Source organism: Ostrinia nubilalis, chromosome 14 (assembly GCF_963855985.1).
Source record: "Ostrinia nubilalis chromosome 14, ilOstNubi1.1, whole genome shotgun sequence".
NCBI lineage: Eukaryota > Metazoa > Arthropoda > Insecta > Lepidoptera > Crambidae > Ostrinia > Ostrinia nubilalis.
The window spans coordinates 103188-122240 of NC_087101.1; the positions used below are offsets into that span (position 1 = coordinate 103188).

Consider the following 19053-nt stretch of genomic DNA (forward strand, 5'->3'; position numbering starts at 1 on the left):
TTTAATGTGACCTAATAGACAAATAAAGTGCATAAACCTACTTATAGACACAGCTGCATCTAAATCGTTACGCAACTAAATAGATTGGGTCGGGCTGGTTTCCGAAGCAGCGGTGACACTTGAACTTTGAGCGGGCCGGTGGGGCCGGTGGGGCCGGGGGCGGCTGCGCGCGCCGCGGGTCGATACGCGCGGCGGCAGCGCCCACTCCGCGCAGTGGCTGCCAGCGGCCCCCGCGATCCGACCGTTCCCGCGACCGCCGCGTGTTGCGATGAAGGTATAGAGCCCCTTGCCCGTAGCGCGGTAGTGGTATGCCTTAGCTGTAAGTAGCGGCGGCTGGAGGCGCCCCGGTACGTGTCCGTAGCTAGCCGCTGTGTGTGTCTCTGTGCCGCCGCGACCTCCCACCCACCGGCCTCGCCCGCTCCATCGCCTCTTCACTGCACGGAGCTGATCATCATGCCTCTGAATCACCGTCCATATCCTCACAGTGGTCTCCCATTTCACTTCACGCCAGGCGATTTACAGTTCTTGATGTCATAAAGTACTTTTTTACTCTCTGCTGTTCACTTGTTGAAACAAACCTTTTGATCCAAGCATCTACTTCGAAATTCCTAGTATTACCGACATGAAATAGACTTTTATTACACTATTTTGGAGCAGACAATGCAGTTTCCTCTGTTAATTGATTGCAAATGCAATAATACGAAAGATTGTGTTAACAGGACATCGTCGATCAATAAATCACTTTTATGTATAGGCACATACGTCATGGCATGTCTGTCTATGTAACGAGCATCTAGCAAGTAGCTAGGATTTTTGTATGAAACGCGCTACAAATTCAATTCAAGAAACAATGTTTCATAAAATGCGAAATGGTGTGGTAGAAATAGTCACAGAATTACATAATATTTCATGGCTGAGACAGTACTTAGGCTACGATTGCGAAATTAATAATGACACTCAGGACGTCGTTATCCATATTCATTGCCGTACCAGTACCTACTTCTCATTTTTAAATTTTATGAGTAACTTACAATTACGAAAAAAACTAATTACTTAGGTATCAACGTTAACACTAACTAGTAATTTACTTAATATTTGAAAAAAATAATAATATTGAAGTAAAGTCACCAATTACATAGCAAATTGATTTTGTTTCAGCAACACGAAGAACCAGTTGTAAGCACGTATAATGCTAAAGTTACCCAAAGGCCTTAAAAAGAAGAAAAAAGGGAAAAAGTCTAAACGAAAAGGTGAAGAGGAACTTTTCACCGAAGAAGAATTAGAAAAATATAGAAGAGAACATCAGCAACAGCAATCCGACACAGGAGAAGGTTCTGTCAAAGAGAATGAAGAGTGGTCTAAGTTTAAGGATTTAACAACTGGTGTCGATTCTGTGCTTAAAAAAACACAAGGTGATTTAGATCGGATAAAGTCGACCTCATTCTTTCAACGTATACCCGCGGGAGCTAAGAAGGCTGAGAAGCCAGAAAGGCCAGCTCCTCACCGACCTGTGGTAGAGGTCACAGAGGCAGACTTCCCTCAACTGGTGCAAGCCGCGGCTGCAGCGGCGGACGACGAGGACAAGAGCGAGTACGGCGTCACCGACGACGAGTCCGAAGAAGACGACCAGGACGACATATTCGACACATCTTATGTGGAAGCAGTTGAACGAGGCGAAGTAAAACTAGCTTATGTTCCAGACTCTCCAGACGAACCACAGGACGACGACATATTTGATACCTCTCATGTTGATGCTTTAATCAAAGGTCAGGAAGTAAGAAACGTCAAAGGAAAGAAAGCTCTAGATATCGGCGTAGCAGTTGAAGTTCTTACTGGAAGAATCGATAATGTGAAAATAACAACAAAAAGACCAACCAAGAGAGTTATTCCAGGAGATTTGTTACTTGAAAATACTGAACAGGATTATTCAACTGTTACTGTGCAAGCTGTTGTTGAACCTGCAGAGCAAAGCATTCTAGATATTGATGCTGACCTTCCCATTACAACTCCAATCGACTTAAGCGTTTCTCTCCACACTTCATTGATACAGCAAAACAAATCGGATAACCAAGAAGATATTTTTGCATCTGATTCAAATAATAAAAATGCAAACGAAGAAGATGAATTAGACGAATTCGCTTTATTAGCTGCAGAGTCATTGGAAGTGAGTGGAGAAGTTACAAAATTGAAAAACAAAGAAATTAAAGTTGAACCAGTACTGCAAGAATCTTGGTCTGCATTTGAAGCAGATAAAAATGAATCAGTATATGCAGAATGCATTATTGAGGATGAGATTGATGTTATTGACCCTTATGTAGATCAAGACGATCCATTTGACACGAGTTTTGCTGATGCTGTTATCCCTGTGAATATCTCGCAACAAGTGCAGAAAGAAGCTGTCATTTTAGAAGACGACGACGACTTTGATCCACGTGCAGAAGAAAATCGTGCGAGACTAAATAACAGACGAAAATCGTCTGTGCGTATTCACCTGACAGATCCTTCTGGACTGAGGGAATCAATTACATCAGATGACATTATAGAAAACAAAGGAGATACATCACTATCTCGCGATTTATTAGGTGGCAGCTCCACTGACTTAACACAGCTCGGTGATTCGCCACTCGATCCCGTAGATATTAACAATCCAGGAGATATCGACCCTTTCGACACGACTATTGTTGATAAAATTGTTGCACCAGGCAGAGTTGAATTGAAACTTTTGGAACAAGAATTAATTGGATCTACTACAACTCCAATCTATAGAGTTCCCAGTGACCCTGACTTTGATCCTCGAGCTGACGAACCAATAAAATCTGAGCGAAGAGCTTCTCGGCCGGAAAATCTTACTTACAGTAAAAGTGTGGTATTTAATGTTGATTCCACGGAGACGCTTAGCTTAGACCCAAAAACAAAATCTGCAGCTAAACCTTTGACGCCATATTATACGCGGGAGATTTCAATAACTGAAGATATTAATGAAGAATTAGAGGCAGCAGATACTGTGGGTGATATACTTCCAAGAACTCGCTCGGACGAAGATATAGCACCAAAACAAAGTTACCAAAATAAGAGACGTCATTCAGAATATCCTCAATCAGATCATACGAAAGTTACTATCAAAGCGAGTGACTTATTGCACAGTGGACAAAACGATATACCCGTGAAGGTATTAACTCCTTCGGGACCTCAAGAACCTATTTCTGAAGATACTGAAATAGATCCATTCGATACCTCCTTTGCGAGTAACATAGCACCCTGTAAAACAGAGTTAAAGTTACTTGCAAAAGAATTTTCGTGCGAAGAAAATTCAGGTCAATTTGATATTGAAGGAAAACCAGATTTATTAGACCCGTCTGACGACATATTTCAGGTGAAAGCTCTTACTCCAGAACCGACAGACACTGCAAAGGTTCCACAAGAAGATTTGGATCCGTTTGATACATCTTTTGCCAGCGATCTTAACCCAGGGCGCACAGAGCTGAAACTCTTAGAATCTGAGTTTTTGGGTTAAAAAATACTATAAGCTACAAGAGCAACATGGCTTTTAATCCGTTCTTAAGTATGAATGAACCGGCGGCGCCAGTTTCCGCTGATGTGCTTAATCCGTTTATGATGTCAGAAGCAGAATCAGATGCATTCACAGGAGACAATCCTTTTGCAACGAGCAACCCGTTTTCAGATTTCGGTGGTAGCTATGAGCCTCCAGTAGGTGATGCCGTGCCAGTTGATATATTCGGCAGCACAGCACCTAATGGCATTGGTGCTAAGCAATTTGAAGATTTTGCTACAGATTCAACGTCTCCTTTTGATATGTTCGGAACTCAGGATATGAAGGACAGTGAACGTCTTATCAAACCTACTGAACTAGATCTCGTTACAACAACAGCTGATAATAGTTATTCTGTTGTTGAAGATGCTCAAGGTCCCGCAATTCCTGCACGTCCACTGCCACCAGAGACACAGAACTTAATTTTGAGTGTCACAGGGCATATGGAATTTGCCAGTTCACATCTTTTGGATCGCATTCCACCGACACGGACTCCGAGCCCAGTTTCAGTGAGAGATATTCATTCTGCATGCCCAACCCCTGAGCCAGAGGTTCCAGAGGCACCGGAAGAAGCAATAGCTGCTGAAGCGTTTGACATAAATAGGAACAAGCCTGCGCGGCCACCGCCAGCTCGGCCGCCCCCCGCCGCGCGCCCGCCCCCACCGCGCCCGGCACCGCCGCCCGTACCGGTTAAACCAATATCGCAACCGCAGCCTTCTGATGATATAAATTTATTTGATGCACCGATCCCTGCAGTGGTTAAGCCAACAAAAGAGGCTATTATGAGTTTGTATTCGGCGCCTAAACAAGAGGAAAAACAGGTAGATTTTCTGAGCGATGACATCTTAGAAACTATTCCTCAGCATGATGTCAGCAACGAATTACAACTTCAGGGGTTAAGTAATCCTGAGCCAACGCCAGTTATAAGTCAGGCAAATGATCATTTAACTGATGAACCGGTAGTCAGTGCATCAACACCTATTACCTTCGATACAGCACCAAAGGATGCGCCGTTTGCCACTACAACAGATAATGTAGTGATGGATTTCACAACACCAATGGATTGCTCAGAGCCACCATCAGATACAAATGTTCTATCAAATACTTCTCCATTTGTGGACGCTGTAAATGACAATGTCGAAATTCGTCGGCCAAGCACCAGTGAAAAAAATCCTTTTGAGGATATAGGGTTCACAGAAGTTACTAGTGCATCGACTACATTCACCGATACCGCCTCAAATATATTTGGTGTGAATAACGAAGAAACGAATAAGCAAAACAATGTCATAACGGTAACGCCAAATGATATGTTTTCTACAATGCCTACGGAGGAACCTCAGGCTTTGCAACCCGACGTGTTTACGTCCCCATCAGCGGACGCTTTTGGAAGCACTCAACAATCGCAATTGGATGATGATCCATTCATGAGTAACGAAACTCAGGCAGTCGACCCTGGATGGGGTGACATATCGTCTGAAAACATGATGCATGATCCCTTCCCAGAATCTCAAGACGCATTTGACGCCTTCTCAGCAAAGTTCGATTCTACGGCAGCTAATCATGCAAACACAGGTACGTAGCTACCTACGAGTAATAAGTATTTTATTTTACATTTAAAAGAAACACTTACTTAGACTCTTACCTACATGTATATTTTCTTAAGTTGATCCTTTTTAAAACTATTTACTATAATAATGTGTGCAGGTGCATGGGGTGATGAGGGTGCAGCGGAGGCGATCACTGACGGGTTTGAGGCAGAAGCGTTTGATCCGTTCTTGAGTATGGCTGCGCCGCCACCGCCAGCCGCCACGCCGCGACTCGATCACCAGGGATCGCGTGAATCAACAGATGATACTTTCTCTGTCTTCATAAGGTACGATATATGTTTTTTTATGAGGAAGGTAATCCACCAGTGAAGATTATCCGATTTGCAACTCAACATGTAATATATTATTACCTAAATTAATATTTAACGTATATTATTTTTATAATTGCTGACAGACCAAAAGAAAGCGACGCGAGTGCCGAAGAAGCAGCAGTTCCTGTATTGGCACCACCTCCGCGACCTCAAGCTCTACCCGAGTCACCGCGTGTCAACCCATTCGACAAGAGCGGCTTTGAGGCACAACAGCCACCTCAGCAACAGTTTCAAGGTTTGAGTTTGTTCCAGAAAACGGATAAACGAAATATCAATCTCCACTCGAAAAGAACAATAAAATGATCTTATGTATTTATCAGAAGACACGCGCCGGCACTCAGGCAGCGGGGGCGAGACGCCTCCGACGCCACTTTTCGATGAAGATGTGTCGATGCCATTGGAAGACTTCCCGCGCACCACCTACAAGGGCCCTGGCTGGGAGATGCAGCTGCGCCAGCCCAATAAAAAGAAAATCACTGGACAGAGGTACAGATAGCTAGATAATTTTACATTGAATGCACACCACACAATACTCTAACAAGAAAGAAAAGAAATAAAAACAAAAGAGACGGTAAAATTTAGGCGGTGTTGTCGATATAAAACGATCTATTCCAGACAAGCTAACCAGAGGATAGTTTTTTATTTAAATAATTAAAAGGGAAAATGCAGGGAACGATTATTAAGTTAGGTGTGAACAATCTTCAGATATTAATTAAACTTGAATGTCAAATATTGCCCGGCTTTTGCTCGCGACTTCTCCACCGTTGAATGCATTCGGTCCCAGAAAGTCTTTATTGCAATTCCTTGTTATTGCTTTAGGAAACATTGCAAATTGATTTATACTCACAGTAGTCACAGTCCTCAGATGGTGCACAGTAACGTGGACGTGTCCACAGGTTCTGGAAGACGATCTTCGTGCGGCTGGCGTGGCAGGGCGACAGCCCGGTGGTGCAGCTGTTCAACGCGGCCGGCGACAAGGAGCCGTTCCAGGAGCTGCCGCTGCAGGCGTGCTACTCCGTCTCGGAGATCGGCGCGCAGCAGTACGACCAGTACGGAAAAATCTTCACCGTGAAGCTGCAATACGTCTTCTATAAGGAACGCCCTGGTGTCAGGTATATTGTAGCAATCACTCAAAATTTTTTATTGGTGCTTTTTCATTCGTTAAACCTGAGTTCATATTGCAGATAATGCAATTTATTCCAAAAACATACAGATACATAGAGGACAATAGAAATATAGTCATGTTACGAATAATAACATAATAGTATTATTTTTTGCTAAGCCCATTTATAGCAATTTGGCATCAAAAATACATACCAAGAATTAATGTTCTGGCTAGAGGCTGCTGTGATCTGGCTGGCCCTATTCCAAATACGCATACTTATATTGCGTATGTGCTATGATGAACCGAATGTCAATGGTCTCATCTTATTATTTCAAAGAGAATGTTAAAAATAATTAAGATTAAGTCATATTGTTAAAAATTTGGCAATACCTTGCAATGTCGCCAGTATGATTTGATTTGATAATCGGCCTAATAGTTTTCCACACTATTAACTAACTGTATAAAAATGAGACGACGATAATATCGATAATACTCGTTCATCAGACCGGGGCAGGTGACAAAAGCAGAGCGCATCACCAACAAGTTGTCGCAGTTCGCCGCGTACGCCATCCAGGGCGACTACCAGGGCGTCAAGGAGTTCGGCAGCGACCTGCGCAAATTGGGGCTGCCCGTCGAGCATGCTCCGCAGGTAACCCTCTTCTGTGCAGTACTACTCTTCTTCAAAACAGCACATAGCACACGTTCTTTCATCATTGTATGTTTTTTTTAACAATCAAATAACCAAATAAGGCACATAGTATGCAGAACTGACGGACGGCCGATGGGCAAGGTTCTGGAGTGGAGGCCGCGTACCGGAAAAAGCAGCGTGAGCCGTCCACAGAAGGTGGACCGACGACATCATAAAAGTAGCAGGAAGGCGCTGTACGTAGGCGCGCTGTAATGTTCAGAAGTGGACGTCCTATGACTGAAATGATGATGATGAAATAACCAAATACATACCAATTTTTTTCTAAGGCATCTTGTGCTCGTTAGGTGTCGCAGCTGTTCAAGCTGGGGTCGCTGAACTACGAGGACGTGAAGCAGTTCTCGTGCTGCGTGGAGGAGGCGCTGTTCCGCCTCGCTGCGCACCGCGACCGCGCGCTCACCTATAAAATGGAAGAGGTACTCACATTTTCCTGATGTTTAACTGCCTAAATAAAAAATAGAAAACGCCCAGAAAAAATATCTACATAGTATAGTCGGGTCGTAAACATATTTAACGTATTTATTTGTGATAATTATAATGTTATGTTTGCAGGTACAAATTACGGCCGTGGACGAGTTGTATGTGGAGCAAGATGCAGAGGGCTCTGTGTTGAAGCAAATCGCGCGCGTGCGCTTGTTCTTCCTGGGCTTCTTGAGCGGTAAGTTTTCAGCCGCAAACTCGTTCTCATTGCCCTAATGTTTTAGGTATTCTTGCTTAATTCTTCTGGTATACATTGCCTTACATTGAAAAAAAAATACGCTCAAAGACTGAAACTTTAAAAACACTAATTAAACGAAAACAGCTCACAACGAGCTGTGGTCACTGTAAAAAGTTGACATTACAACATTCGTGTTATGGCTTTAATGAATACGCTCCCGCATAACGAGAATCGAGATGTGACAATGAAGAAAAATCCATGACGCGTATGGAGCACTAGTCGGTTTAATCATATCACGCACGACGACAGACGTAACTTCTCAGCAGGTTTGCCAAGGGAGAGTATTCCGTATCTTTAATCCTACCTTGTCCTTCTCCAAAATAGTCACCTTCTATCTTCTAATACCTTAGGTAATAATATGAACAGAATAAATGAGTAAATAATGGTATCAGGCATGCCGGACGTGGAGCTGGGCGTGAACGACCTGCGGCGGCAGGGGCGCGAGGTGGTGGGCCGCCACGACATCATCCCCGTCGTCACCGAAGAGTGGATCCGCGTGGAGGACGCGCAGTTCCACGCCTGCGTTCAGCCCGACGAGTTCACCGCCACGCAGATCATCAAGTGAGGGTGCCACTTCTAACGCTCGTTCAAAAATATCAAAAAAAAAATCAAAAATATTTATTCAGTTTAGACCACAAGTGGCACTAATGAACTTCAAAATGTAAATAATAAAAAAAGAAAAGGTAGCGCTTATGGGGCACTTTACATGTCTCCTTATCTTTTGGGCCCTACCAGCGCTTCGAGGCAAACATATGACAAGAGTTCGCGTACCACAAAACGATTTTTGTACCTTTGGCCCCACAACACAGTTTAATTTACCTTATTTATGTGCAGTCTAAACGCCAAGTCTTAGCAGTATTGATTAGTATAAAAAAGATAAAGAAACAGTAAGGTACATACCTACTTACCTTTGAAATCATATTGTTTTTGATGGATGTTTACTTAATAACGTGCGTTTGCCTAAAGTTTTAGGTCTTGTACATAGGTGGCCCTTCCTTACAGGTTCAAGCCACCGGACGCGTGCTACATTGAGCTCATGAGGTTCCGAGTGCGGCCCCCAAAGAACAGAGAGCTTCCTCTTCAGCTGAAGGCAGTGTGGGTCGTTACCGGCAATAAGGTAAGTTTGCAGTTAATTTGTCAAATGACACTTTCAAAGCGGTTTCCAATAGCAACAAATCGTTAGGGGTTATCGTCACGTACCGTCGTATCTGTATCATCATCATCAACAGCCCCACTCAATAGACTGTTGTCCATTTACAACCAGAACTTTAATAGCATCGATTTTTCCCAGAGTTCCTCAAGATTTAAAAAGCATATTTTAGACACTCTGCAAAGTAACCAAATTAAAATTAAGATAAATTAAATGAAAAAAAAAAAACAGAACAAAATTAATAATTAAAAGTCTGAACATAATATTAATTACTTCTTGGTGTTGAGCTACACCGCGTTTATAAGGTGTACCTTAATTGTAATTGCCTCGCTCTATATTACATGGTTTCATTATCAATATGTGGATTACGTAGTGGGATGTGTTACCACATAAATAATACATAAGTCTAGTAGATAAGTTAATTTTTGTAACACATTTGTTTGTAATTCCTAAAATAAATAAATAAATAAATAAATAAACAGCCCTTTACAGTCCACAGCTGGACTATGAGCCTCCTCCACTACAGTGGAGGGATTTGCCATTGTCCTCATGCTTAGCAGGCGGGTTGGAGATCGCAGTTTAAAAGATTGATGTTTTTCAGAGAGCGCTGCTGCCCGTTCTCTGTTTGATGTGTAGTCCCTAAGTCGCCTCTTACGACACCCGCGGGAAGAGTAGGGGTTGGTGACAAATATATTCTAAAGCCTGGTCCGTGAGCACGTAGAATTTTGTCCAATAACCCCAAGCTACCTATCCTTATCGCTCGCGCGTAATTATATTGCTGTCGCGACTGTGTGACGGGCGCCCGCAGTGAGTGTGCGAGCGCGACAGCAACATAATTACGCGCGAGTGATAAGGATGGGTGATGGATTTGCCGTGTGGGGACGGCCGTAAAAGAATACTTTTCCCCACCGCCAACAGGAGGCGTGTCGTAAGAGGCGACAAACTCCTGTAGCACCGGACGGGCAGCAGCGTCTGCGTGCGAAACCAAGAAAAAAACTGCGATCGCCAACCCGCCTGCCAAGCGTGGCGATTAGGGCAAAACCCTCCAAATGGTGGCACAAACAAAAAAACGGCCCCTAGTCCCCGGCGGCCCCACTATCCCGGACCACGGTAGCGGTCACGGTAACGGTGGGGCAAGGGGTGCGAAGAATCCCCGGGGGATGCCAGGCTACCAACACCGACGACCTCTGGCCCTGGCAACCTATAACGCTCGCACACTGCGTACAGACGTGAAGCTAATGGAACTCGAGGAAGAATTGAGCAGGTTACGGTGGGATATCGTAGGATTATGTGAGGTCCGAAGAGAGGGGGAGGACACCATAATTCTCAAATCCGGAAACCTGCTCTATTTCCGGGAGGGCGACCAGCAGTCCCAGGGTGGTGTCGGGTTTATCGTCCACAAGTCCCTTGTCAACAACGTGGTCCAGATCGAGAGTGTTTCGGCGAGGGTAGTGTACCTGATACTCAGAATCACCAAACGGTATTCGCTGAAGGTCATACAGGTATACGCACCGACCACGGAACACCTCGACGACGAAGTGGAGACCATGTATGAGGATATTTCCAGAGCCATACATAGCTCCCGGTCCCATTTTACCGTTGTGATGGGGGACTTCAACGCGAAGCTAGGTAAACGAAGCGATAATGAGCCGAAAGTGGGGCAATTTGGGTACGGAGAGAGGAACGCACGTGGCCAACTGCTGGCTGGCTTTATGGAGAAGGAGGGCCTCTTTATGATGAACTCCTTCTTCAGAAAGCCAAAACAGCGAAAGTGGACATGGCTGCATCCCAATGGCGTTACAAAAAATGAGATAGACTTCATCTTGTCGACGAAGAAGCATATATTCAATGATGTCTCTGTGATCAATTCGGTCAAAACAGGAAGCGATCACCGAATGGTAAGAGGCACATTGAATATCAGACCCAAGCTCGAGAGATGTCGACTGATGAAGTCTACGCTCCGCCCAGCGCCCATCCAACTCCAAAACCCCAAAAGCTTTCAGCTCGAGTTGCAAAATCGTTTCGAATGCCTAGGAGACTGCGAAAATGTGGACGAATACAATGACAGGTTCGTGGAAATTGTCCAAACGACTGGGTCTAAGTTCTTTAAAACCCGTCGTTCAAAAGGAACCAAAAAGATCTCTGACCTCACCAATCAACTCATGGAAGAGAGACGGAACTTGGTTCTGCAGTCCTCTGAAGATGCTGCTCAGTATCGGCGCCTTAACAGACAGATCTCCAAGTCTTTGACTCGCGACCTACGCCAATTTAATACAGACCGTATTGAAGAGGCGATTGAGCGAAACAAGGGCTCTAAAGTGTTTGCAAGAGATCTGTCTGTTGGGCAAAGTCAACTGACCAAGCTGAAGACGGAGGATGGCAGAGCCATTTCGTCGGGGCCGGAGATATTGGAAGAGGTCGAGAAGTTCTACGGACAATTATACACGAGTGTACGCGCACCTGTCACAAATCTAGCCGAAGACCCAAGAGCTAGACTGACCCGACACTATACCGAAGATATCCCGGATGTCAGTCTGTACGAGATTAGAATGGCTCTCAAACAGCTGAAGAACAACAAGGCACCGGGTGATGATGGAATCACGGCTGAGCTTTTGAAGGCAGGCAGAACGCCGGTACTAAGGGCTCTTCAGAAGCTGTTCAATTCCGTCATCCTCGAAGGAAAAACGCCTACGACATGGCACAGAAGTGTGGTGGTACTCTTCTTCAAAAAAGGTGACAAAACCTTGTTGAAGAATTATAGACCCATCTCACTTCTGAGCCATGTCTACAAGCTGTTTTCAAGAGTCATTACGAATCGTCTCGCTCGCAGGCTCGACGACTTCCAGCCTCCCGAACAAGCCGGTTTCCGAAAAGGCTTTAGTACCATAGACCACATACATACGCTAAGACAGATTATACAGAAGACCGAGGAGTATAATCAACCACTTTGCCTGGCGTTTGTGGATTATGAGAAAGCCTTCGATTCGGTCGAGACCTGGGCAGTGCTACAGTCTCTCCAAAGGTGCCAAATTGACTATCGATATATCGAAGTTTTGAGGGGTTTGTACAAAAACGCCACAATGTCGGTCCGCCTCCAGGATCGGGACTCGAAACCTATCCAGTTGCAGCGAGGGGTAAGACAGGGAGACGTCATATCTCCAAAACTGTTTACCACCGCCCTGGAAGATGTCTTCAAGCTTCTGGACTGGAACGGATTTGGCATAAATATCAACGGCGAGTACATCACCCACCTTCGATTCGCGGACGATATCGTAGTCATGGCTGAGACCTTGAAGGATCTAGGCACAATGCTCGATGGCCTCAGTAGAGCCTCTCAACAAGTGGGCCTCAGAATGAACATGGACAAGACAAAAATCATGTCTAATGTCCGTGTTGCACCCACTCCTCTGAAGGTTGGAGACTCTACACTCGAAGTTGTTGACAATTATGTATACCTGGGACAAACAGTCCAGTTAGGTAGATCCAACTTCGAGAAAGAGGTCAATCGTCGAATCCAACTCGGATGGGCAGCGTTCGGGAAGCTTCGCCATATACTCACGTCCGAAATACCGCAGTGTCTCAAGTCGAAAGTATTCGATCAATGTGTGTTGCCAGTGATGGTATACGGAGCTGAGACGTGGTCGCTTACTATGGGCCTCATAAGAAGGCTCAAGGTCACCCAAAGGGCGATGGAGCGGGCTATGCTCGGAGTTTCCCTGCGTGATCGAATCAGAAATGAGGAGATCCGCAGGAGAACCAAAGTAACCGATATAGCTCGCAGAATTGCTAAAATCAAGTGGCAGTGGGCGGGGCACATAGCTCGTAGAGACGATGGCCGTTGGGGCAGGAAAGTTCTCGAGTGGCGACCACGGGCTGGAAGACGTAGCGTGGGCAGGCCTCCTACTAGGTGGACCGACGATCTGGTGAAGGTCGCGGGAAGAGCCTGGATGCGGGCAGCGCAGGACCGTTCATTGTGGAAAACCTTGGGGGAGGCCTTTGTCCAGCAGTGGACGTCATTTGGCTGAAAACGAAACGAACGATAAGGATGGGTAGCTTGGGGTCATTGGACAAAATTCTACGTGCTCACGGACCAGGCTTTACTCTGTCGTGAGCACACGGCGTATTTGTATAGTTGAGCTCACAGTTTCTCGGCTCAGGTGGAGCTGCGCGCGGACGCGCTGGTGCCGGGCTTCGCGTCGCGCAAGCTGGGGCAGGTGCCGTGCGAGGACGTCTGCATCCGCTTCCCCATCCCCGAGTGCTGGATCTACCTGTTCCGCGTCGAGAAGCACTTCCGCTACGGCTCCGTCAAGTCGGCGCACAGGTACCGCTTAGATATTAAAAAGATAAAATTACTCAGCTTAAAATTTCCGCTTGGTGACGCCGGCACAAGTACCCAACTACACTATCACACACAATACCTGCACGCACACAGACTGTGTTATCGTACAAGCAAATGCAAAAAGCACCGCCCGCCCTCTCACAAATCGCAAAGTAACGCCTGATACTATTAATTACAGGTACCGCTTCTTGTATGCACGCACATGTGTTTAAAACTTGTAGGCTGTCAGTCTTTAATAAATACTTACCTTCAAGGCGGGAATGTAGGTAACACCTTAGCCAGAGGACATCTAAATCCTTTTTAACGTCAGTTGCTTGAATTGGACCTTTTATGTAAATACTAAATAATGAATTGCAGACGTACGGGTAAGATCAAAGGCATCGAGCGGTTCCTGGGCGCCGTGGACACGCTGCAGGAGTCACTGATCGAGGTCACCTCCGGCCAGGCCAAGTACGAGCACCAGCACCGCGCCATCGTCTGGCGCATGCCCCGCCTGCCCAAGGAGGGACAAGGTACAGGAGGATTATTTTTGACATCGAAGTGTACGTGCACAAGTATGAGATTTCGTTTCAGCCAAATGACGTCCACTGCTGGACAAAGGCCTCCCCCAAGGTTTTCCACAATGAACGGGAACAGTATGAGATTATGATTGACCAATCTCGCCGTTGCAGGCGCGTACACGACGCACAACCTCGTGTGCCGGATGGCGCTGACGTCGTACGACCAGATCCCGGCGGAGCTGGCGCGCTGGGCCACGGTGGAGTTCACGATGCCGGCCACGCAGGTGTCGCACATGACCGTGCGCTCCGTGTCGCTGCAGAACCACGACGCCGACCCGCCCGAGAAGTACGTGCGCTACCTCGCGCGCCACGAGTACATGTGAGTATAGATGACCCACGCTGAACTGTCCCACCAAACTCAATGACAGGGGGGCGCTACCATCGTTCAACTATATGGTTTCCATGGGTTTCCATCATGGCAAAAATCGGAACCAGCGATCCGGTATTGACGGTGGCGCCCCACTGTCAATGTCATGCATAGGACAGTTCAGTATTTTGGAACTAAGTATATCTCCGGCTCTCGTCTTGTACTGTCTCACGTCACGTGTGCCGTCGAGCTATAAAGCCTTGATCACACGTACCGAGTAATCGGGCGAAACAGTGCTCTCGGCCGAGTACTCGGTGCGTATGAACATAGCGCCGAGTGATCGGCCGAGCAAAGCGGCGAGACAGTAGCTCGACTCCCGTTCTACTTACTAGGCCGAGTGTCCACCCTCCCGCTTCCCCGCACTGTCTCGCTCGCTCGCTCGGCAGGTCTGAACATGCACTGTCTCGCCACTCGCCACTCGGCCAAATGATTGACGTCACGTCCACAGATTAGAGAAAAAGAAAAGTCTCAATAGAACTGAACTGACTGTGCTAATTTCAGAACACGTGTGAACAGCTACTCGTTTACATCACTGTCTCGACCGAGTAAACATTTTACTGTCTCGCCCGTTTACTCGGTACGTGTGATCAAGGCTTACCGAACGCCCCCGTTGTTGCAGCGTGGGCATCGAGCGCACGTCGGGGCAGTCGGCGCCGGCCTACGAGTGTGCGGCGAGCGTGCCCGCGCCCGCGCCCGCGCCCGCCCCCGCGCCCGCGCCCGCTCTGCCGCCCGTGCCCTCCTCGGACTCCGACTCCGACTAGACGACACATGGCACACGAAACTTCAACGCGATCAGTTGCGTTTCCTGAGCCCGACTGTAGTCGAAGGACCCGGTCCCGGCGTTTATGTCGGAATACAATAATATTGATGTACGTGTAATGATCTGTTATTGTAATGTATGATACTTCTTTGTCATGTATACTCATTAAAATTATATCACCTTTCGCTTGCCACTAAGTTGAGTGATTAGGTTAGAAACGGTTTATTGGAATAGATATCCAATCTAGAATGAGGACTGAAGATTACATGGCTGTTCCTGATTGAGACCGGAACCTCCGACAGAACACGCGATGTGTGATATGAACGAAGTAGGTGTTGTAGCGAGTGGCCACTATACGAACGAACGTTGTAACCCCATTCTCGTGTTGGATTGTAACATACGGAAGAAAGCAAATCAAAAACCTAAAGTATTAAGACTTGATAGAGTAGTCCAAGTAAAAAGTGAGATTTGGAATGCGAATATACTGTTTAGTGAATGAATAAGTGCGAGTAAATTATAATGAGAGGTCTTGAAGTGCTTAGCTGGGTGTAAAAAAACTAGAAGAAAATTATATGAATGTAAATAAGAGCGCTTGAACGTGACCAGTATAAAGGTAGGGAGTAGTAGTAGAGTTTTAAGTACGAGTTTAAGCGTTAAAAGTTGTCGTTTTTTGTTTATTCTTAAATGTAGAGTTAATTTTGGCAGGCCGTGAGCGAGTAAGTTTGTTATTATAAATAATTCAATATCCGTCGGAAAAATCCCACCGATTTTATGATATTGTAGTCGCATCACATACTCGTAATATCTGAATAAGATATGCATAACTACTCGTACTATGGTTTTAAACAAACCTAAAAAAGGTATATCGATTATTATAAAAAAAAGCTATTCTGCAAATAAATTACTTATTTATAGACATCTCTACACTGAATTAATGGCTTATTCTCGACTATAACAATAAACTTAAACCTTACGTTAAAGTACCTATGTCTATCAATGATCTCAAATGAATAACTATTATATCAATATTATCTATTCCATTTTTTGTACTAATTTCTTATACATAATAGACTATTGTTTCATTATATTAAACCTATAAAAATCAATAGTATTAAGTATATCATCGGAGGTAAAACCAGGTCGATCTACTAAGTACTGTGGGTCTAGACAAAGTGCAAATTATAATCGCAAACCAGTCGAAAAGTGGTCGAAAAGCCCCTTTTTTGTATGGAGTTTTGACGGATTCGACTTTCGATTCGATCAAAAAGTGCGTTTTGTCTAGGGGGGCTGTTGTGTAAAACGACTTGACAAAGCTGTTTATTTTTTTCGCTAACGCGTTTATGTCTTTACCTTGAAAACTACAAAGCTAAATATTTAATTTGTATTTATTTATCATAGTACATTCGTGTTACAAAATAAAAGTATTGTTCTTCATTAGTAGATATTAATAGCCATACTAAAATTTACTAAAGATTAGATTTACACTAATATTATGTATTTTCATACCGTTACTGGTTGATTTACCAATAATAACTATGCAAGTAATGATATTTCTATTAAATCATATTAATAACTTTGAATATAACGTGAAAGTAAGTTAAAATACCTTGCGTAAGCTAGTGCGTGAGCCAATCTGGCTATTGGAATACTACATCAAGTGTTTCGTAGAAGCCCGTAGCTACGGAGAGGCCGTCGCGGTCGGTCGTAGCAATGTACGCGGCTGCGGCCGTAGCTCGTAGCACGCGCCGCGCTACGACGACGCTACGACGGCGCTACGACGCCGCCCGCCCTATATCTAACATTGTGATAATAATAATCTCCACTTAGTTGTTGATCTGTTCTTAGAGATTTAAGCAATAAAGCGAACCTATTATAACATAGGATGTAAGTATAGCCGTTTTTTTCTTGTCGGATATAATGTATCAAATACAGTAGTCATAAATTAATTATAGCACAAAATATTATTATACTAGCTTTCCGCCCGCGGCTTCGCCCGCGTGGAATTTTGTCTGTCACAGAAAAACATTATCGCGCGCGTCCCTGTTTCAAAAACCGGGATAAAAACTATCCTATGTTCTTTCCCGGGACTCAAACTATCTCTATGCCAAATTTCATCAAAATCGGTTGCGAGGTTTAAGCGGGAAAGCGTAACAGACAGACAGACAGACAGACAGACAGACAGACAGAGTTACTTTCGCATTTATAATATTAGTTGGGATATGTGTGTAATAAAAATCTAATTGAATTCGACAAGCGCTGCCTATTTGAATGTTACGATAATAGTTCCATTAAATGCTGATGTAGTGATATTGCAAAAAATGGTAAGTGATTGATAACGAGTGGCGCGCCTCGTGCAAGAGTGAAGAGCATATTAATATCTTCATAAATGCATAAATTGTTATGTTGCAGTATTAATGTTAATTTTATAATTGCTCGTTCATGACATTACATGTATTACAGTAAAAACATTTATCATAGAAAAATATAATCATTGTCCAAGTAAATATTTTATGAGTGAGCTAAAACTTGAATGTACCTATCCTTTAGATTAGGTCGTGTATAAAGCTTGGTAGTTAAAATATTTTATCTTTACCTACGCGGTAAAACTGGGTATGTACATGCCTATACATATAAAAATATAAATTATGGAAAATAAATTATATTTATTGATACAACACACGTTTGTTTGTATGAATATAAATAGTTAGGCTGTTTGAGATGTGTTGCATGTACTACTACACGGTGGACCCTGTTCTGTTAATAAATAATCATGACTGTGAACCTTTGCTCTTTGTTTACCCCATCACACCCCAAGACCTACGAACTACTAAGCCTATTTATATAAATAATTCTCTTTGACGGGGAACTCTGTGCAAAGAGAATGCCCTTGAATGTTTGATGGAACAAACACCCCTCGGGCATTACAAGATAAAACTTTAACATTATATGTATAAAGAAATACAAGTCCAGGTCTTCATTCCATAAAGGGCTTAGTACTCATCTAGTAAGAAATACTACAAAGTAACCGAACGCCTTCTTACCGAAACGATTGAAGGTGGTAAAACAAAGTAACGCATTAGAAACAAAGCTTTCGAGTCACCGCAGAAGCTCTACATATTTTCACGGATGAATGCCGAGCGAGGCGAGCGTTGAACCCGTCGCGCGGTGACGGTGCCCGATTGATCAATACCATGAAAAATGGACCTCCCGTCCCGACAAAGGACGGGTATAAATACACGTAAATCGATATGCAGACGACGCATCCAGTGAAATAGCGGACGCAGGCACGCTACATGATTAGACGGTCGTATTTATGAGTAACGAATAAGGACCTACTTAGTTAATCAAATTACATAATAATATGCATCAAAACAGAACAGCCAGAATACAGGTACAGAAATCTCTGATAAGGTCTCTACAAAAATATAAATACAATGACCTATTTCAAAGTAACCCAAAAAATATTCGTTTAATCGATTAACACTTACACCTACTTGAACAGAAAATACAAGACAACATTAAATTAAACTCTAAAGGGCATGGGAAACTTGCCAAAGAGAATACATATGACATCATCACCAGTTGCAGTGAAACCGAGATCGAGTCAATATGTTTCCACTGCAACTTCAGGACATTAGGTGAAAGCTATATTGAACAGTCCATCAGTTGTCGATATTGTAAAAACGCTGAGTTTTAACACGATATCGAAGTAATAAGGCGATACCAGTAAGATTGGATAGTTCATCCGAAGATAGGTGACGGGGGAACATTGTGTAAGGTGAGTGCAAGGCCGTGGTCGCTCCGTGGCACGGTGGCCTTCGGGCGAGTCAAGAGCAGTGCCGTATTATCCATAAGGCACTTTAGGCCAGTGCCTAGGGGC

The 19053-nt window shown here is 44.4% G+C and overlaps 2 protein-coding genes across 2 annotated transcripts in view; one reads left to right on the plus strand and one right to left on the minus strand.

Moving 5' to 3' along the window:
- LOC135077953 (uncharacterized) overlaps positions 1–19053 on the minus strand; it is a 243035-nt gene that overhangs the window by 6442 nt on the left and 217540 nt on the right. The window lies entirely within an intron of this gene.
- On the plus strand, positions 217–15174 carry LOC135078279 (protein stoned-B-like). The gene is made up of 16 exons (XM_063972876.1): positions 217–274; positions 1159–3486; positions 3564–5122; positions 5255–5423; positions 5552–5703; positions 5789–5954; positions 6365–6580; positions 7078–7222; positions 7567–7695; positions 7832–7937; positions 8390–8558; positions 9000–9114; positions 13305–13468; positions 13844–13998; positions 14158–14365; positions 15033–15174. Exons 2-16 carry the CDS (start codon positions 1190–1192, stop codon positions 15172–15174), a joined length of 5892 nt encoding a protein of 1963 aa, XP_063828946.1. The 5' UTR covers positions 217–274; positions 1159–1189.